The sequence below is a fragment of the Neodiprion lecontei genome, chromosome 2 (genome assembly GCF_021901455.1).
Source record: "Neodiprion lecontei isolate iyNeoLeco1 chromosome 2, iyNeoLeco1.1, whole genome shotgun sequence".
Lineage (NCBI taxonomy): Eukaryota > Metazoa > Arthropoda > Insecta > Hymenoptera > Diprionidae > Neodiprion > Neodiprion lecontei.
Window position 1 is genome coordinate 29,524,534 of NC_060261.1, and position 20,148 is coordinate 29,544,681.

The window sequence follows — 20,148 nt, forward strand, 5'->3', positions numbered from 1 at the left end:
GCTTTTTTCTTGTTCTTTATAAGGCAAGCTTGCTGTCATGTTTTTGACAAGCAAGGTCGGCGCCTATAACATTTCTTAAATAATTTATTACAACTCTCATTTCTACAAGCTTAATTCTTTCGCAATATGAACAGAGTACCGAAAGTTAAATTACTCCTTGATTGACCCTAATCTGGTAATGAATATCTAAAAAGTATCCAACCTTACACTCTTAGGTGTAGACGAAAAGATGACGTAGAAATGATCAACTACAATTCTCTATGGGTACCCAGACAACACCAAAAGCTTTCCGTTATTTTCTTGCAAGCTCAGCAAGAAGCGCATTGGAAGCCTCTTTAAGTCCCACAAGCTCAAAATCAAAGTTTCTAACATTTGAGATGGCGATAAGATCGGCGAGAACGTGAATTGCTGTAAAAACCCTCAAACGTACTCAAAGATTCAGGGATGAATATTTATACAATTCGTATTTTAGAAAGAAGGCTGTGTCTCGTAATTTAAACAGTTTTTATAGAGTCGTACGGTAATACGATAACACGCAATCTTTATTGTATTATACAAAAAAGCGATCAACCTGCTGATCGCTTCATCTTTCAGGTTGTTTCTCGGTCTATAAATCAATAAATCTCCCGCGCCTGATGATTAGTCGGTAATTTTCAATTATGCCGATGGCGCATAAGGCCTGAATTGTCACGCCTGAAGATATTCGAGTTCTCGTTATAGTTGAAATTTCCGTCTTTCTTCGTGTTTATCATTTTGATAAAATCTTTATCATCGTAGCCATCCCTTCCGGACAGGTTTCCACTGCTATTTTCGTTGCCGTTCGTATTGCGTCTTGACTCCCAGTTCCGGAAATCGTTCTTGTTCGAGTTGATGTTAACGCTTTTTCCGATTTGATTCGTGTCCTTTTTTGACAAATCCATACCCTGGAAGAAATTAAACGAAGAATCGGATGATTTTGTTCGTTCTAGATAAATGCTGTGCGTGCGGTACTGACCTTTCGATTAGTAATCAGTCGTCGCCGGAATGGAGCATTGTCATAATCATCCCTGTTCCTTCTGGGGCCAAATTGGTTGACGTTCTTGTTATAGTTGACGTTTCCATACGGTCTTAATTTCGTGATATCCTTTTGCCATTCGCGAGATACGGTGCTATACTTATATGAATCGTCGTCCTCATTGTCTTCCTCATAATGGTCTTCATGCTCCCGAGAACTATATACGCCCTCATAACTACGATCCTTACTATGATCATCGTCGTAATGATCCTCACTATGATCATCATCGTCATGACCCTCGCTATGATCCTTACTATGATCATCGTCGTAATGATCCTCACTATGATCATCGTCGTCATGACCCTCGCTATGATCCTCACTGTGATCACCATCGTAATGACCCTCACTATGATTATCATCGTCATGACCCTCGCTATGATCCTTACTATGATCATCGTCGTCATGACCCTCGCTATGATCCTCACTATGATCACCATCGTAATGACCCTCACTATGATCATCATCCTCATGACTCTCGCTATGATCCCTACTATGATCATCGTCGTAATGATCTTCACTATGATCACGATCGTAATGACCCTCACTATGATCATCATCGTCATGACCCTCGCTATGATCCTCACTATGATCACCATCATAATGACCCTCACTATGATCATCGTCGTCATGACCCTCGCTATGATCCTTACTATGATCATCGTCGTAATGATCCTCACTATGATCACCATCGTAATGTTCCTCACTATGATCATCGTCGTCATGACCCTCGCTATGATCCTGACTATGATCATCATCGTTATGATCGTCAGAACCACTTTCGTTGGAATTGTGTTCCGCGGCTTGCCGTTGGTTAAATAGTCGACGATTAACTACAAAATACATTATTACTCAAAATTGATTTTACCCTGTGCACATATCCTTACTTATTTTTTCAGTTGGAGGCGACTGCAAATTAACGATATTAAACATAAGTCCTGCAATACTCTCAGGCAAACTCACAGTCGCTGTCGCTAACTCCCACAGGCAGCGGTCTCACGGATTGTTTCTGCTTTTCCGATCTGAAGACATTTCTGTTGGTGTTCTCGTTGTAATTACGCCTCTCTAATTTCCCGGTACTTCCAGCCCGGTTATTATCCTTCCCTAAAGAGCGTACAGCTCTGACTATGGCTTCCAGAGCCTCGTGGTTCAGTTTATCTTCGTACGCCTCGGTTAAAATCTTTATTATTTCCTTGACTTTTTGCACCTCATCGGCCCCAACCAAAGTAGTTATCAGGGTCTGGGCTTTATTCATCGTTTCGTCGGCCGTCGCCAATTCGGACCTAGTTCCACGAATCGCCCGCTTTGTCCGCGTGGTTGACGATTTGTCGATCTGACGATTTTATTTTTTTTTTTCTGTTTTTTTACAAATCATTCTAGCGAGGGATAGATAAGCGGGAACATATAGCAGAAATCTCAGACGATAACTACTTACTTTTGGGCCGCGGTGTTCGGATCTGTAAAGCTTGTTCGGTTGTAAGGAAAAGGCATTCGTGTTCGAATTGACATTACTGTAACTTCGTCGTCCAAACTCGTTCGCATTCGTGTTTTTGTTCACGGCATCATACCCCTTAGATCTTCCCTGTTGCCAAAAATATATAATATATCAAGCTATCGCAGCAGTTTTATACATCAATGTTATTGCGATCGTAAAATGAGCCATATTTTCACTGACAATGAGCGGATTATGTAATCAAAAAACTTTGTTTAAAAAATTAGGTAAACTGGCACTTTGCGCAGATAACGTTCGACAGACTTATTTTTGTCAGCCTTCCGGGTTACCTGGGTGCAAGCAATAACGCTGAATAGCACTAAGGCTACCAAAATCGACGGGTGAGACATGATTTTCTTCTTTAGCGACTCTCGGGCACTCTTGCCGATACAGTTCTAACAATGAGAAATTTTCCGGTCGGGATATGTGTTTATAGACGCAAACCGATTCCGGAAAATAATCGCATATCAATAAGGTCCGCCGACCATTAAATCAACAATTGGCAATACTAGCCCGTCACACATCGGCAAGGCTGATTTGTATCGTAATCTTAATTAAAGGCGGCGTAGAATTCACATGCTTAAACTTGTCGTCAATTTATATCGCTCGCCTAGTTTGACTTTCCACGAAGTTTCCTTAATATAAACAATACAAAATTCTTTTTCGAGTCGAATAGCAGCTGTCCGCTAATACTGTCTTACAAAAAGTGCCTACTTTATAAGTATCTATTACTAACAAAGTGAAGAAGCCTAATACGAAGTATCCGATGAAAAAAAAAATGGTCGATAACATATCACCTGAAGATTATGATTAGAAATATTTTATGGTGATCTTCACGTATAATGTGGCGCGTAATTTAAATGTTACTCAAGCTGTGCAGCAATCAAATTACAGGCTCGTCTCGTACATCGGAAACAAACTGCGTTGGTTCTCGGCTCACCAGTTTATTACAACGGTCCATTAAGTAGTATAATTAAAATTAGCTATCGACAGCCCTCGCAATGATATTTTCGTTCTCTAAACGTGAAATTGAGATTTTACTATTTTAAACGTGTGCTACTGTGACATCTGCTAGTTTTGAATCTGAGTCTTTTGTGTTAATTACAAACTTCAAATTTTATCTCGGCATTCACTACGAAAACGTTGTGATCTAGTCGCACGTTTTACACTGAGTTGTATTTTTAAAAATTGTACTTGTATCGAGAAAAGTTTAAAGTTTGAAAATTTATTTCGGTTCATCGATAAACCAATTTTAGACGATAATCAGCAATTTATTATTTTCTGAAAAAACGACTAGATTATCGTAAGGTACCGTAAGTTAAGAAATTGATCCTAATTCCAAACGTTAGGGTCTTTTACTTTTTGGAAATGAACCTTATGTCGCATGGACGCAGAAAGTTTGCCTGAATTTAAAAAAAATCTTACTGTCGTTTTCAAATTTTAAAACAGAATTATATTACCGGTTTCGAATGCATATTTCATTCTCTTTTTTTCTCTTATATAATCTAAGCTTCTTTCCAAAGAATCGGAGACTGTAACAACCAAAATCAGACAGAATGATCCGGTTTAAACCTACGACTAGGATAACAGATTCATTTTGGTGAAAATTTGTGATTTGTTTAGTTTGATGTAAATTTATGGACAATCAATCGATCAATCTTCGTAATGACCGAACCATACAATTATTTAGCACCGATTTTAAAAAAAGTGCATATTTTATACTCACGGCTGAAATTCCATTCCCGTAATTCGATCTTGGAACCAAACCTCGAAACTTTCCAATCACGCTGTGAAAAACATTAACCGGAGCTACCATTTTCGGGAATGAGTTACGCTCGCAATCTCTCAAGCGGTTTCGGAGATCTTTCAGGTTGTCCGACAATCGCAAACGGGTCAACACTGTCGTATCGCTGGGTTGAACTAGTAAAAGCTAAAAAATAATCTTCTTGAATCGCGAAGGATCGGAGGTAATATGAAAACTCACCACGGCGTAAATGGAAACGAGTGTTCGAAGAAGATTGAAGGTGCTCATTTTGGACCTTCAGAACTTTCCTGGCACTTACTTAGTCTACTCGTTTGTGTTACTTGTCTGATGTATGCGAAGCCGATATATCGGTTCGGTTTTTACGATTAACGAACTTTACTGCCTTCCATTATTTCAATCCCGTTAAATCGTTCGTATCCTAGTATAAATTCACGCCCGACTTTCGTAATTCGAAATACTGTTCAAGAAATGTATGATCGCAATGGTTGGTCACGGTCTACCTTATTAAGAATTGGCTCACCCGGTTTGCTCATAGATGTATCACCGTGTAATCTTCATATCAGAAAATTTTCTCTACTGTTTTGAAAACTAAATTTTTATACTATTTTCACCGTAAAATTTCATTCGTAATACACTTGATTATTCCAACTTATTATTATTTATTTTTATGGTCTCACTTATTGTCAGAGATTTTTATAATTTATCACTATCGATTTCTTCGTTAAAAGTAAGATGCTGAACGGATTCGCAAGAGTGACGTTTGAGAATGAAATTTTTATTAATCATAAGAGTGATATACGTTCAGCGTGCACGCGCGTATAATTATATGCAAAACCCAACGTATCGAAAGTGCTTTGCATTAATCGAGTCATCATTTTTCCTCAGAGTCGTAAAACCGTAGGGGTATCAAACATGTTGTACAGAGATGCCAATCACACATAGCATTAAAGTCCGAAACCAAATTTTGGATGTTCGGATGCTCGGATGTTCAGAAAGTGACGTCACCCAATTTTTTTTTTCTCTTGACGTCATCGATCTAAAATCAGCTAGCCGAATTACTCAGTTCGGAAATAACCGCGCGGTAGAGCGGACGTATGAGAATCGCGCTCCGCAGATTTCGAGTACCGGGTTCTCTATCTCCTGGATCCTGCCGATTTCTGGTGCAACTCGAGTTCCAGGACAAGCGCTTCGTGGTTCTGGCTGTCCAGGTCCTTGACCTGATCTGACAACGAGTATGCGAGCGCACGAGTACAATCTTTCGTAATGATTCATAAATTTTCAACATTCGATAACGTTGTTGGCGGAAAATTATGGCGATCTTGTTTGTACGGGAAAGTTTCACAGTTTTTAAATCACGGTGCTTATTGATGATCATTTTGACAAGTTATCTAATTTTCTCTTTGCATTTAAGAAAAGGAGTTTTTTTACGGTATTAGTTATGAGTGAAATCTGAGTAAAAGAATTCGTATACACGCCGAACATTCAATCAGTATACTTGACGTATTTTCGCATATTCCACCTAAAATTAGGACCCAATGATACAGTTTGCGGTCAAAACTGATGTGAAAAAGATGTGAGGAAGATGCGATTTTTCAAAATTTTATTTAACGTGCATTCACTCACAATAGTAATGAAGTGATTGTGAGTATAACAGGGATCAATATCATTTGTTGTAAATATTTTTAATTGGAAAAACACTTATATAATAATCACAAAATTGATGAAAATAATTTCGCAGGAACAGTTATAAGTATTTTCGTAAACTTGAAGGAGTATGTAGAATGTAATTAACTTAAATGGCAGATTGTTCGCGTGTTTTCTTGAATTGTTAGTTTCGATAAGCAGTTGATTTAAAACCCTTACAAAATACATTATACATTAAAGTTCCCAATGAACGGTAGACATAAAAAATACGTCGTACGGATTTCATGGGTTTCTATAGAAAAAATTTAATGAAAATTATAAATCGAATACAACTATAGCATCAAAAATAACTTTGGCATTTTTTATACTATTATACGAGATTCACGATCTTACGCGTATGCTGTTTTGTCCTTGTTATGTGACTAACATTAAATATTTAAGATGACAATATGCAACGCATTACCTCACAATTACATTAAGTATTTTTCATGATGTAGTCGTTATGACTTGTTTAATATTTTCAATTATAATATATTAACCCTCCGTTGGCCAATGCATACGAATTCGTCCAGTCTGACTTGACTTAAAATGGTCGCTTGACACGATTTTTCATTCCTAATTAATTTTTAGTTATTAAATTGCTAAATACTTTCTTAATCCGTCTGTCGAAATATTAAAAACAAACCTCGAAGTAAGTACCTAAATGGTTAGGGAGGTATTTGTTTGCTTTTAAGTGGGTAAAAAACAGCTGTGGACAAGTTCGTACACGTTGGCCAACGGTGTATACAAAAAAGCGTAGGGTTAAAGTACGGCCGAAATACGATATATTATTATACATTAATTTCTACATAATAAAATTATGTAACAACAAGCTATTCTCAACCGAGAGGAAGATTATTTTTTAAACGGTATATTTGTACGTGTATAGAATCAAAAAAAGTTTTCTTCCAGCTGTTGTATAATATACAACTTATTCTCATACGTATAATCCTAACATTAATTTTTGAAATATCGATGTTATCCATTGATTTATACCCAACACTTGTCTCTAATTTAATTATTACACATCAGTCGTCAGAAAAATACGTTTTTATATACGCCTTATAGTAAGTTAAGGTATATTTGTTCTAACTGCTATTATTTTATGAGTTATCATCAGCCTAATACTTACGAGATTAAGAAATTAATATCACTGTCGTAATTTATTGATCATTCTTTCAGCTCGAATTCATATGATATATATCGAAAGTTAAGTGTTTCGCCTACTGAGGTTTACTGTTACTGGAAAACTGTTCATTGGTACGTAGTTATGAATCCTTGCAGTAACAATATTTCCGGAGATGATATTGACTGTTTTCTATACATCTAGCTTGGGATCCATATTTGTTTATTCTGCTGATGTCGGTAATCTGGAATTAATGCGAAATTATTGAAAACCATTTCTAACATATTTATAAAAATGCATAAGTATTTTATTAAAACTAGATTAAAAAAATATCTTACAAAAAGATGTAAATATAAATTCTATCACATTTAATTATTGGTATAATGTTTTGCAGATGAAAAGGAAGTGAAAATCTATGTGCCGACGAAGACGTGAGATATCGATTGACATCGTTAACACAAAGAACTGCTTGGAGATTTCTCACATGACCTCAAAATCACTTCAGATGTCTTCGAAAAATGTCGAGATTTTGAATACTGCCGAAGGACTACAAGAGATTGGTTGAGTACAAGTCATAACAAATTACTGTAAATGATGTTGAATAATTTCCGATGACTTTGTACGATTTAATGTGACTGTAAAATGATTTTAAAGGGTTTCAAAGATTTTTAATATCTCTGTGTGATTTCGAGTACAAACATCAAGTCATTTTTCGCGACTTTAATGGAATAGACGCGACTCTGAGAGAATTCGAAAGATTCTTCATTCATCGTACGCCAGGGTTCGAGAACTTTTCCACCCCTGCTGATTCAACTAAGTTGTTAATTCGATTTAATTTAGAGAATCAAGTAAAGGTGTATGAAAATATTGTCGTTTCGTACGTACCCGCGTCATGAACGAATTGTTATCCAGACTGTGGTTTATGCTCACTTCGAACAGCCCATTCCCTGGTTCCGTACTGACTTTGAGCTGATAAAGTTCTTTGGTTATTTTTGTCTTAGCACTAAAGTCTCCGAGAAAACCGTCCGCATCACCAGATTTTTCGAATTTTAGCAGCCCTGTAATTGGGTGGTAAAAAGAAAAGCAAGCGTAAGTCGGAAATCAGATATGTGGATTAAAATACCCATGCTGTTAAGTTTGCACTATCGGCACCTTTTGTTGGAATCAGTTTCGCCGCCCACAGAATTTTATTCAGTTTCAAAATTTCGCAGGTATTTTGATAAGGCGACAGATAATCATTCAGGAACTTGACGAAGTATTTTGCAGCCTCAACTACGCTCGCGTTATTTTTGTCAACTTCTTCCCATCCCAGACAAGCACACCAGTGAGGCTCAATGAAGGCATCTGCACAGGTCCTTTCCAGTGGAATCTGAACACGTACAAAAGTTTCGATGTGATGCAAGGCAAGAATTGAATACTGCGTGAATTTTATTTTTTTAACAAGCATGATTAGATCACAGAAAAGTAAGTAAAATCTTCAAAGCTTTTCTTTTTCGAACGATAGAAAGTAAAATTATTATTGCTCATTATTATTTTAGCAATATCCGTCGCATGAAAAACTCACACGAGCTCTAGCAATTTTTCGTTTCAAATACCTTGTTGAACAAGCTTATGGCTCGATGAGTGCGATCTCCTTCTTTCGGGGTTTCAAATTTCAGTATACTCTGCAACGTTTTGTGGACGTCAAACGGTGTCGTTAAATGTTGAGTATTATAAACAAAATTGGCATATGCATGCGGATGTGCCTGCTTAAACCAATTTGGAAACGTGAATGAAAAAAACGGCAGCCTCTCCTCCTGTTTACCTTGAAGAGTGTTGCGAATCTCGGCAAATCTGTAACGTCCACATCGTCACAAACGTGACACACAATCGGTGAAGTTATTTAAACGCTACGATTATGTTTTTTTTTTGTTTTTTTTCATCAAATTTTCTCGAAAAATTGTTCACATTTTAAACTTTGTACTAATCCAATTTTCCAGAGCACCGAGTGAATGATAAAACTTGCGGAAAAATGAGAATTTTCAAAATCATCATTTGACAATCCTGCACAGCGAAACACACGTGAGTAAATAAGAATAAAAAAAATTGTTCACCTATGCCCGTGATCGCTCATCATGATTAGCACCGTGTTATTCAGGTGGCCAGAATCGTTGAGTGATTTTATCCACTGGTACACGTCATCGTCAGCGGCTCCAATGTCGTTGTAGGAATCGTGCGAAAGTTCGCCGTGAAAACCGAAAACGAATTTCGGCTGATTTGGATAAGTGTCAAAGACCTCTTTGATGTGATTCATCATTAACTGTAAGTAATGAGGTAAAAAAAAAGAAAAAAAAAAAAAAATTGAGGAAACTGGTAATACTTGTTTATAACATGTCAGATGAAGACCGAATTTGCGTTTATTATTACCGAATGCCGGGGCAGCCCGCCCATGCAGAACTTCTTCTGATATTTAAAGTGAGGATTAGCGTTGAGGTAATATGTTCTCATGTAGTGATCAGTCGGTTGGTCTTTGAAACCCTTGAGGCGATACGTGAATGTTCCGATATTAGGAACGTCCTCGAGGAACCCGGTCATGTATCCGCTCTTTTTATACTCGTTCCAAACGAACGGATAAACGTCGACGTAGTTCGCTTTGCTGCCCATCCGCTTCCTCGTTTCCGGCAATTCCAGCTCTATCTTTCCCGTCAGAATTGGTATCAAGGCTTGCGGCGTTCCGTCGCCCACGATGTTGTAACCCTCGAGAACCAACGCGTTCAAATTCTGCTTCAGATATCTGTAAGACTTCGGCAGCTTCCTTATAAACGTGTTTCGCGACAGCGAGTCGAAGCCGAACATCAGCACGTTCAACTTCAGGCCCTCGTTCGGCACTTTGGCCCAGTCCCATTTCGTTTTCGCCAATGGGTCGCTTTGCACGCCTGCCAAAACGCTGTGCCATCTGCGTAACATTGCGGGAAAGATTTTTAAGAGAAATCACATTTTTATAAATTCATTTAATACGATAGTTTCATGGAAAACTGTTTTTTTTTTTTTCAAGAAATCGATCGAACTGTTATACTGTTATTTTACTAACTGTTTTCCAGTTTGAGATTGGCAGTTAACTTCGGCGTAATCACTGTCTTTCAAAGTGTAGGAAACATCCGATTCCACGGGTTTGGTAATTCTATTTGTGTAGTCGTCAACGCGGATGATTTCTGCAAATAAAAATCACAACTGGTTGATGGATGAAGCTTGCTCGTTGATTCTATTGCGTAGATACAGGTGTCGAAATAGCTTTAATGACGTACCCTTGAAAGCACAAGTTATGGGGCCAAATCGCTGCCTGGCTTTCTCTGTAACGACCAGGGTCGAACGATTTGCTATAACCCAGTCCTCTGGAGTGCATTCTAGGGGAGGAACATCTTTTATGAATTTCATTATTTCTGGATTCAATAGCTCCAAGTCAGGGTGCCTGCACGCCGCAACCCCATCACTGCGCAATAACCATCTATTTTCAAAACCAATGGGAAGTTAGAAGATCGAGGATAATTCGTGTTAAAGTAATTTGTTATTCAATGCATTAGTAATATTTTTTCACGTACAGATCAGCAAAATGCTGCGTATCGTTTCATAGATAAATATAAATAAAAATATTCGGGTCAATTTTTTGACGAAAAATTTAAAAGAATCAGACCCCAAACATAAACCCCATGCATGCGGAAAGTGTAACTATAAGCAGTCAGCGATCAGAAAGGTTGAAGCCCATCCGTATAGACAGCATCGGAGATTGAATATTAAACCCAGGCAAGTATCCCTGAAATTGTTAAGAATTTATTCTAGCAATTTCTTTTCAGAATGGTATATTGAAAGCGAAATCAAATTTGAAGAGTACATTGGCTAACTTCCGAGTGCCGAATAATCGACCATCCAAACTGGTCGTAGAGATAAGCGTTAATTGATAATGTTATATATTGTACACATCATGCAATGAAACAGCAGTTCTGTTAGGTGTCTCATAACTTTGTTCGTTTTTGTACGAGGATTTCAGTGCTCACTACAGAGATACAAAGAAATTTTGGTTTGTCATTTTTAATACCAGCTTACCCGATATACGGCGAATTTTCCGCCGAAGTTTTGATCAATTGTGATATGTAAGCGCTGAAATGAAACGCACATTGAGTACTAAATAATGAATATTTTTTAAATTTTTATAACGGGCTGAATAGTATTACACCTATAATTCCATGAGTAATTCTACAAATTTCTAGTTTTATGACGATACGTGCCAATTCTCTACTTGAATTTGAATGAAATTAACGAGTGGCTGATATGGTCGCGATTCAGTTTATTTGTTAAACGGCAATTGTTTGTGATTTTATAAAAACTCAAATTCGCATAAGGGCCATGTTTCCACTATTGTTCTCTATTGTAAAAACTTTATTCAACGTCGATCAATTCGTTGGCATGCGTTGGTCACTCGCAGTATCTTCACGCTTGAACGCGGTATCTAATCTGCATTTTATTACGGTACAGCCTGCAACGCGTGATGATTAATATTGGTACAATGGTGATTTAAATGCAAAGCTGAGGAGCAAAACATATTTACCATTATTGGAAAATATATTGAAAAAAAAAAAAAAATGATAACCGTAACTCACAGTTTATCTGTATTTGAAGGATCTACGTCGTTGAATCCCAGTTCCGATCGTAAGGCCTGGATTACGCAATAGACGAGTGCTACCAGAAACAGAGCGACTGCGAAGCGCCGAGGGTAGAACAAAGCAACTCTCATTTTGCAGCTATCTACCTACACGCATTAAATCTGTAAGTAGGTGAAAATTTTATTATTATTCATTCAATAATTATTACACATGGTAATGAAAATTGGTCGATCGATTTGGGTGAACAATTATACACCATACGTAAAGCTTATACTGAGTTTCGTGTTCACGTGATACAAATTAACAAATTATCACGAATTGTACAGTATACTCCATGTAGTACCGTGCAAAAGTTCCGGATCACCATTCCAATTTTCTGTCGGGATTAAAAATCAGATCTCTTGGTGAAACAAAGACGTGACTGAATCATTCGGATAAAATTTAAAAGATGAAAAAGAAACAGCTTCATGATGCTTTCTTTAAAATTCTCGATTACTTCTGTGCCAAGCACCCGAGAGTGTTGATTATGGTGGATTATTTCGATTCCCATACTCTGATAAAGGCGCGTATAATTTTTTGTGGAACAGGAATAGGCATTTCTTCTCAGAAGGATTTGAAAGAGGCGATTGTGCTTTAATTCGGTTTCCTGAAAATATTTTATTGATTTTCTTCTAAAAGTTGTGCAACTTTTGTTTACAGAAGTTCACTGTTTGGTAAATTTAAACAATTTAAAATTGTTTTGGAACAAACTCAAAATTTTTATTTGGAACAGATTCATCTGATAATGCTAATATTGAACCGATTGAAACATCAATAACACACTCACCCCTGCAATAAATAACTGTAGAAGTAATTCGTCGTTATTGTGATGTAGGCAAAGAATTCCGGAGCAGCAACTGAATAACTCTGAATTCCCTCTGAGAAATAATTCCTTTTACAATTTCCCCAAAAAATTACATTGGCCTTTATGACAGTCGTAAAATAAAAAAAAGAATCATGTTCAATATCACTTAATGAGTGCAAAAAGAGTCGGAGAGATTTTTGAACAACCACATAGCGAAGCTGGTATTTTTTATTTTCAAATGACATCTAACTTTTTATCCCGATCGGAATTTGGAAAACTGTCCCCGCAACGATCACTACAGCGAAGGTTTATGGCTCAAACTTCGATAAAACGGCGTGTTGTCAGGAGAGAAAAGCTCAAACGTCAAACCTTGAAAATTTTTCCTTCATTTGTATACACGGTAAAACAAGCAAATGAATGAGCAATCTCCAATCAGTTATCTAGACCCGTTTTTCTTCCGTACTAAATAATTTAATAAATTTATAATTACAGGATTCAACAATTTTTATTAGTGAACATTACGATGAATATGTCTTATTTATTTCATTGACACAATTAATGGATAATTCTTTCAATCTTGAAGTCTTTAGATAGGGACATGGACTCCTAAGCTTTCAAGTGAACTGCGAATGTTCACAATGATTTCATATCCATATTTACACACTTTAAGAATACATTCATGGTTAATCTTGAGATGTTAGAATGATGAAATTTATTTGTTGACGTACGTATAAGCACAGTGCTAACCATTTTTTAGTACAAACGTATTTATTTTTCATAACGTTTTGACAGATCGGGGCCAGTTATAATCAGAACTCTTAAACGTTTACATTTGTTTATAATTTTGGACCTAACCTCACGAAGAATAAATGATTATCATCGTGGTCAAAACAATATATACTATATATAATACATTTATTATACGGAAAAAAGAGTTTTGTAGCAATTTTAATCAACGTCTATGTAAAGAATGAAGGAGGAAACTTTGTGCTATCGTAACACCGATAACAAATGAACGTTTTGTTAGCTTATAAGCGACAGTCCTATCAACTTTGCCGCTGCTAGTTGAAAAGAAATTAACAGTCAAGTGTGATGCAATAACTCCTTAACTCCTTTAACATCGTGAAAGTTAAGTTCTTCAAACATCATCATCGAAGGCGATAATATAGATGTTAAATTAGCTTAAATAAAAACTGTTATATTTGTTTGGATCATTATTAATACTGTAAGAAGTATAATTACAGTGAAACACGATCATCAAAGTTTAAAAATAAATGAATTAATATACTGAATATTTTTCGGAACATTTGAAATACTTGCAACATGCCTGTTAATTATATTAAATATTTCCAATATACATACAGCGTATACACAGCAACCGTTAATTTCGATTACACGTATCATCGTCGATTTTTTTTTTTTTCAATCAAATTATTTAAGTATTATCACGATATGAACAATTCCTATGTAAACGAAGTGAAACTGTAAGCGGACGTAGATAAGATTCACCCATATCAGCAAACGTTGGCAACATACATATTATAATAAAGTTTATAATCATTATATAAAGATTATTAATCACCATTAATTATCACGAACATTCGATCATCAATTACAATGTGGAAAATTGATGCACTAACATGTCGTTTCGTCGACGCAGAAGAGAATGTAATAATCAAGTATATTCACGACATTTATTCGAAGGAGAGCAAAGCTGAATAAATAACGCGAACATGGGCAGATCCTGACAAAGGTTTGGTTATAATCTGAAGTTATTGCGGCGTTTCAAGAGGCCGTGTCGTACATTTTATCAAGTGACCACAAGTAAAGAGTGATAGGATGTGGAGTCGACGACCAACTGACCAGTAACTCGAGAACAAGTCAATTTCTGGATGACTTTTTAGTAACAGATGGCGTACATACACTAGATGACAAATTGCGTGGACTAACTAGCTGCACTGCACCGAATATGAACAATTAACATGTCTACCGTTTCCCCGTTGCAGACGGGGATGGAAACTGGGAGAAACTTATCGCCGATGATTGGACCACTCGGAAACCTTCAGTGCGCCGTCGTCGTGATCGTCGGCTCGTTTGACGACGTCAACCCAGGCCAAGAGGTGAGAATTACGAAGAATAAGGTGGAGCAGGGTGAGAAACTTGAAAGTTGGCGAAATGGCACTGGGTTGAACATCATCGCACATTTTCAACATCTGGAAATTCTCTTAGTACAGATGTTTTTCAGACTGAATTATCAGTCTTCGTCAGTGCTTCCCCAAGCGTTCTACAGAGACAGGGCGGAGTATCAACCCTTCGAAGTACCGAGGACCGATCGATGAAACCCCGAATGCTGTTTATGCGGTTGGTAGAAACCAGTTAGATTCGATGCTCGAGTTTGTACAGCCTTGTTTTCCCGCCGACGCATGTGACCGATTGAAAAAGGGGATAGTTTTTAACTGAGAATACGACCTTTTTTCTATTCATCCATCATGTTCTTATTTTTAATACTTATTTTTCTACGAGTCCCTGCACTAACCTGGGGATAGATTTTTGGACGCCAAATGAAATTCTGGCCGTCAGAAAACCGTATGCAAGTTTCTTTGCAGATTGAGTTAATTGTCACGAAAAACACAATTAGTGCCTGTTACGTATTGGCTGCAGGTGCAATTATCAGTCGACAAAAAGTACTGCAACGAATTGAAACAAGCCACCGGTTGTGGCTTACTGCAAGAAATTCAAAAGTACGTGCTCCGATACAGGTCAATACTCAATTGAATATTCGCCGGTAATTATCGTCTGGAACTTCGTCGAACGACTGCTGCGTGAAGGATATTACGTGACCTAGAGACGAATTATTTAACAGATATTTCAAGCAAATGCCATTCTCGTTTCTTTCTCATTCGGACATACCGATCGATGTTCGTCATACAGGTATAGGTATGATCATTTCGGGGGTAACCCGATTAATAAATCTTCGACAGTACGAATAAGTTCACCGGCAGGGTAGAAAAAGCAAAAATGGTTTTCTTATATTGAGAAATATTGTCGCTTAGGCCAAAATCTGAAGATAATCTGAAGATCTCAAACTGATAGGAAAGTCTCTAAAAATGGTCTCTGAAATCGAAGTAACAGACAAAACATAAAACAATTGCGAGGTTCCTGAGAAAATATACATCAAGTAGATGGCGTCTGCAATTTTCAAACATCCTTATTTGACAAGTTGGTGAACCTGAATATTAAAAGTAAAAACATATTATATAAGTAAAAATTCCTAACAGCTTTATACTTATAATTCAGATTGTAGGATGTAGATCTGTGTTACCTCGTTCGGTAATCATCATTATATATTTCGAGGAAAATTGTCCATGTTATAAAGCTAGAAACTGAAATATATTATGTATTCCTGTATTTATTGAGTTCCGATACCGTAAAGCATCACTTGCGAAAATGATAAACATGAAGAATTATTATGGCGCCATTAATACATCTGAAGAATTATTGTACTGCCATCTAAGCAAGAAATCGAAAGACTCGTTTTGGCGCCATTTAAACGAATATCTATCCGATAGGTTGGCAACGCTGGGTAGAAGTCCTTACAAGGCAAGGATGTTTAACTTAGTATCCTTGCTTACAAGGCTCATTGTAAACGGGAATTATTCTAGTAGAGTGGACTCGATTGTTCCTATTGCGCGCCAACTTCGCGCCAGTGGATGACTAGGGTAGTGGCTGCACGCGTTGATTCTTACCAACTCAGAGCCACCGGTGTCCGACATGCTTTGTAGTACAAATAAATGCCAGCGGATGACACCAGTAACCGCGAATCGGTCAGAATCCATTTTCATTGCATTTGTTACACGCACTGAACTCTAGGTTATACAGAGTTCAGTGGTCGTTACAAAACTGAGACTGCCAAGCCGTGCTGCCAAGCAACACGTGAGCGACACCATACCGTTGGCAGCACTGGGCGAACGCAGAATGACTCAGCCCGATCAGCTGCTCGCGGAGGCTAGAACTCGGTAGAATTACGATATTACCTCATCCCAGCAGAGCGGCAGGTTTTTACGAATTTCCACGACGATGAATAGCATCATTCACTGTTGTCTCATGTTAATTTAAAAACTCGCAAACCACTTTACAATATTATTGAACCGTTTTTTTACACGTTAGGATCGAATTAGTTATGGTAAGCGCGCCTCAATTCACAGACGTGCTGATCTCACACCGGAGGACGCTCAGCCGGCATGTGAAGACTGATCTCGTGAGAAAAACTACTAAAGTTGCTGCGCGATCCCGAGTTCCGAGCTCTTCCCTCTCTACCTGATTCTCAGCTACGTACACAGGGAACGTATGTACTAGATTATGGGACTTTATTTTTTATCACTGTTGCCGAACTGAGAACTTGTTGCTGAAAACAGGTTCGGAATTCAGTTATCATCGTTGTCCGATTCAATGTTGTTTATTCTTTTCGTATATTCAATTCCTGCAACATAACCGGCTTTTAAATCCTTTAAAATCCCCACCTAAAAAATGTATTTGTTGAATTATCGTAGGCATAGAATCGAAACGCTGTTTTAGCTAGTCGCAAGTGAAGTATCGACGTTGGGTAGAGAAGCAGAATTGGTTTCGAAAAGTGCTCGTATGGGAAAAAATTTAGAGTAACTGTAATACATCGCGGATGCGCTAATTTTGGTCGAGATGAAATAGATGCTCCGTATATGAGACCGTATTTAACGCAGTGTCCTAATTTGAAGACCTGAAAAGGTAATTGTCGGGGATTTTTATTTTTTCTTAATAGGGAGAGATGGAACGAAGCTCCTTGAAACTTTGAGTGTATTTTAACACGCATTTGAAAGGTGCAGGCAAAACTTTTTATCATCCAACTGTCGCAAAACGGCAGCATTATTAGCTGACACGTTGACTGAAGGATATATCTTCATTCAACGGCTGACCATCGAAGTGCCTAGCTGCGTGAGTCTGGAATCGGCAGGAAAGATAAAGTGCGTATTTGCTGCTTACATCTGACATGTAAGAACTAAAATCATTATACATCATATCACATCATCGTACATCATACATCATACATAGTATTATCATACACAGTATTAGAGTTCGAAACCAAAGTTTCGATGTTCGGATGTTCGGATGTTCAGGAAGTGACGTCATCAAAAATTTTTTTTCTCTTGACGTCATCGATCTAAAATCAACTAGCCAAATTCCTTAGTCTGGAAACAACCGCGCAGTAGAGCGGACGTATCAGAATCGCGCTCCGCGGATTTCGAGTACCGCGTTCTCTACTTCCTGGACCCTGCGCTCCAAGTCCACTACCTGTTGAAACTAGACTTACAGGACAAGCGCTCCGTAGTTTTTACGCTGCTGGTCCGCTACCTGATGAAACGCGACTTCCAGGACAAGCGCTACGTGGTTCCTGCACTGAGGTCCGCTTCCTGGTGGAACTCGACTTGCAGGACGAGTGCTCCGTAGTTCTGGCTGTCCAGGTCCTTGACGTGATGAATGTTGACCTTCCGGACTAATTCTCAAGTTTACAAGTTTGATTATTGAAAACGTTATGTTTTGTACAATCAAACCAATATGCATGCTTCAGATAACATTTTGAATCGGAAAAAAAACCGAACGACCAGGATCAAGAAATTGCAGTTGGTGTGTAGTTGGCATAGTATAAATAGGAATACATGACAAAATCGTCGTTCAATTAGAGCTAAAATTGCTGTGTGTCTTGTTTCAAATCTGTTAGCACTTGGATGATTGTTCTGTGGTATTTATTGACGAAATTTATTGTCATAAAATATTTGTTGGCAATTGTAATTATATTTGATCTAATATTTATGAAAACTTGTCATGTTTACAATGAATTATTTCAATTCAGTTTTAGCGCAAGCCCAAATTCAGTAGCTATCAATGCGCTAATCAAATTTCTACAATTTTCATAATTTTCTCATAATGTTCTTGTTCAAAGCTGTCAATAAAAAAAACTATATCAATCCTTACACATTATTTTTGATGTGTTCTGATACTAAAAATATTTATTAGAATTCGAGGCGATTACCGGTGGTCGTTGGAGGTGGTTGGTCGTGGTTGGAGGTGGTTAGGAGTGGTTGCGGGTGAATGAGGTGGACAAGGAGGAGGACTAGGAGGAGGAGGACGAGGATTCGTGCACAGTAAGTATAACATTTTTATAATATTTAATGACAATTGATATTACATTTTTTCTACAATTTTTCAAACTTGTCACGTTTACAATGAATTATTTCAATTCATTTTTCGCGCAAACCCAAATTCAGTAGCTATCAATGCGGTAATAAAATTTCAATAATTTCTTATAATTTTCTCATAAACTTCTTGGTAAAATGTGACAATGAAAAAATCATATTAGTCATTGCACAATATTTTTGATGAGTTCTAATACTTGAAATATTTATTAGTATTCGAGGTATGACCCGAGGGGGTCAGCAGTGGTCATTGGAGGTGGTCGGAGATGGTTGCGGGTGATCCAGGTGGACGACAAGGAGGACGACAACTTGTGCACTGTAAGTATAACATTTTTATAATATTTAATGGAGTAGGAGTAGGAGTAGAAGTAGGAATAGGAGTAGCATCAGGAGTAGGAGTAAGATCAGGAGTAGAAGTGGAATCAGGAGTAGGAGTAGGATCAGGAGTGGAAGCAAGAGTAGAAGTGGCAATGGGATGAGGAGCAGGAGTAGAATCAGGGGTAGGAGTAGGATCAGGAGTAAGAGTAGGATCAGGACTAGGAGTGGAATCAGGAGTTAGAGTAGAATCAGGAGTAGAAGTAAGAGTAGGATCCGGAGTAGGAGTAGGAGTAGAATCAGGAGTAGAAGTAGGAGTAGGAGTTGGAGTAGAGTAGGAGTAGAAGTAGATGTATGCGGGGAGGGGCGGGGAGGGGATATTATCATATCAAGTTATCAGTAATAAGCAATTGCGGGTAAAATATTAGCTTACTTTTGTAAGTATTTATGAATATAGCCTCTACGATTATTCATTGTTGGTATATAAGGTCTGGCAACGTACCTACTTTCTGTAAGAGATGTTGAAGATTTTCAACACAATTATGTTTCAGTTCTGTGCCCCACCTAGTGATCCACTAGTACATATCCTCCGACGTGACATCGCTCCGCTACGTACGAAGAAGAAAAGATTTATTAGGATGCAAATTGCTCCTCTCTTCTTGCCATTGTGCTTTCAGCCATTGTTGTGCTGTGTGTTTAAAATTTAGGACAGTATATAATATAGAATAACAGGTACAGCTACGAATACAGCACTACAATAAATCTTATAGAAATGAGCTTTCATTGAGATTTCTCTGTATTTATAACTCGACGCGAGAAGGCAAAAATCAATGTAATGCCATCTGTAAGGTAATTGGACTCGTATTTGCACTACGAGAACTCGTTGGGCATTTTGCGGTGAAGTTTGAAAAATTGTTGTACAAGAAATTAAATAACTATAAAAATGGATAAAAAATATTATCTCTAATAGTGAATGTAGCTAATACAGCTTTAACCGTATATTGATTA

At 37.6% G+C, this 20,148-nt stretch overlaps 3 protein-coding genes and 1 long non-coding RNA gene across 13 annotated transcripts in view; 2 read left to right on the forward strand and 2 right to left on the reverse strand.

Moving 5' to 3' along the window:
• Window positions 1-8,883, forward strand: part of LOC107227081 (solute carrier organic anion transporter family member 74D) — a 96,206-nt gene extending 87,323 nt beyond the window's left edge. For both annotated transcript variants that reach the window (XR_006903039.1, XR_006903040.1), the window contains 3 exons: window positions 7,512-7,677; window positions 8,329-8,581; window positions 8,656-8,883. The gene's annotated coding sequence lies outside the window, so the exon portion shown is untranslated. The remainder of the gene's footprint in view (window positions 1-7,511; window positions 7,678-8,328; window positions 8,582-8,655) is intronic.
• LOC107227232 (protein starmaker) lies at window positions 509-4,631 on the reverse strand. 4 transcript variants are annotated; one of them, XM_046732704.1, is made up of 7 exons: window positions 4,528-4,631; window positions 4,270-4,473; window positions 2,487-2,633; window positions 2,015-2,384; window positions 1,370-1,884; window positions 995-1,330; window positions 509-923 (listed from the first exon to the last, which is right to left on the reverse strand). In XM_046732704.1, exons 1-7 carry the CDS (start codon window positions 4,573-4,575, stop codon window positions 654-656), a joined length of 1,890 nt encoding a protein of 629 aa, XP_046588660.1. In that variant the 5' UTR covers window positions 4,576-4,631; the 3' UTR covers window positions 509-653. The 4 variants fall into 4 exon arrangements, with proteins under 4 accessions (XP_046588660.1, XP_046588661.1, XP_046588658.1 ...); XM_046732705.1 differs by having other exon boundaries at window positions 995-1,422; window positions 1,780-1,884; window positions 4,528-4,630; XM_046732702.1 differs by having other exon boundaries at window positions 995-1,884; window positions 4,528-4,630.
• Window positions 5,894-11,885, reverse strand: LOC107227231. Of its 5 annotated transcripts, XM_015668323.2 has the most exons (11): window positions 11,752-11,810; window positions 11,198-11,251; window positions 10,788-10,907; window positions 10,402-10,500; window positions 10,188-10,308; window positions 9,524-10,052; window positions 9,211-9,416; window positions 8,713-8,950; window positions 8,270-8,486; window positions 8,003-8,175; window positions 5,894-7,361 (listed from the first exon to the last, which is right to left on the reverse strand). In XM_015668323.2, the coding sequence occupies exons 3-11, from the start codon at window positions 10,807-10,809 to the stop codon at window positions 7,260-7,262; spliced, it is 1,707 nt and encodes a 568-aa protein (XP_015523809.2). In that variant the 5' UTR covers window positions 10,810-10,907; window positions 11,198-11,251; window positions 11,752-11,810; the 3' UTR covers window positions 5,894-7,259. The 5 variants fall into 5 exon arrangements, with proteins under 5 accessions (XP_015523809.2, XP_015523806.2, XP_015523805.2 ...); XM_015668320.2 differs by lacking the exon at window positions 10,788-10,907 and having other exon boundaries at window positions 10,402-10,586; window positions 11,752-11,885; XM_015668319.2 differs by lacking the exon at window positions 10,788-10,907 and having other exon boundaries at window positions 10,402-10,601; window positions 11,752-11,885.
• On the forward strand, window positions 9,283-19,751 carry LOC124293120. 2 transcript variants are annotated; one of them, XR_006903041.1, is made up of 8 exons: window positions 9,283-9,418; window positions 11,771-11,917; window positions 14,605-14,959; window positions 16,766-16,943; window positions 17,394-17,595; window positions 18,647-18,774; window positions 19,039-19,143; window positions 19,692-19,751. It is a non-coding gene; the product is annotated as an uncharacterized LOC124293120 (long non-coding RNA). The 2 variants fall into 2 exon arrangements; XR_006903042.1 differs by lacking the exon at window positions 9,283-9,418 and adding an exon at window positions 10,922-11,171.
• The last annotated feature ends 397 nt before the right edge of the window (window positions 19,752-20,148 follow it).

Excerpts from the sequence above, each read along its gene's own strand:
- LOC107227232 (XM_046732702.1), bottom strand. The coding sequence starts at position 4,575 with ATGAGCACCTTCAATCTTCTTCGAACACTCGTTTCCATTTACGCCGTG. Across the intron at positions 2,634-4,269 it reads ACGGGAATGGAATTTCAGCC|GGAAGATCTAAGGGGTATGA; the intron begins GTGAGTATAAAA and ends TTTTGGCAACAG. Across the intron at positions 1,885-2,014 it reads GGGAGTTAGCGACAGCGACT|TTAATCGTCGACTATTTAAC; the intron begins GTGAGTTTGCCT and ends TGTATTTTGTAG.
- LOC107227231 (XM_015668319.2), bottom strand. The coding sequence starts at position 11,885 with ATGAGAGTTGCTTTGTTCTACCCTCGGCGCTTCGCAGTCGCTCTGTTT. Across the intron at positions 10,602-11,197 it reads GAAAATTCGCCGTATATCGG|ATGGTTATTGCGCAGTGATG; the intron begins GTAAGCTGGTAT and ends TTTTGAAAATAG. Across the intron at positions 8,951-9,210 it reads ATGAGCGATCACGGGCATAG|ATTTGCCGAGATTCGCAACA; the intron begins GTGAACAATTTT and ends TGGACGTTACAG.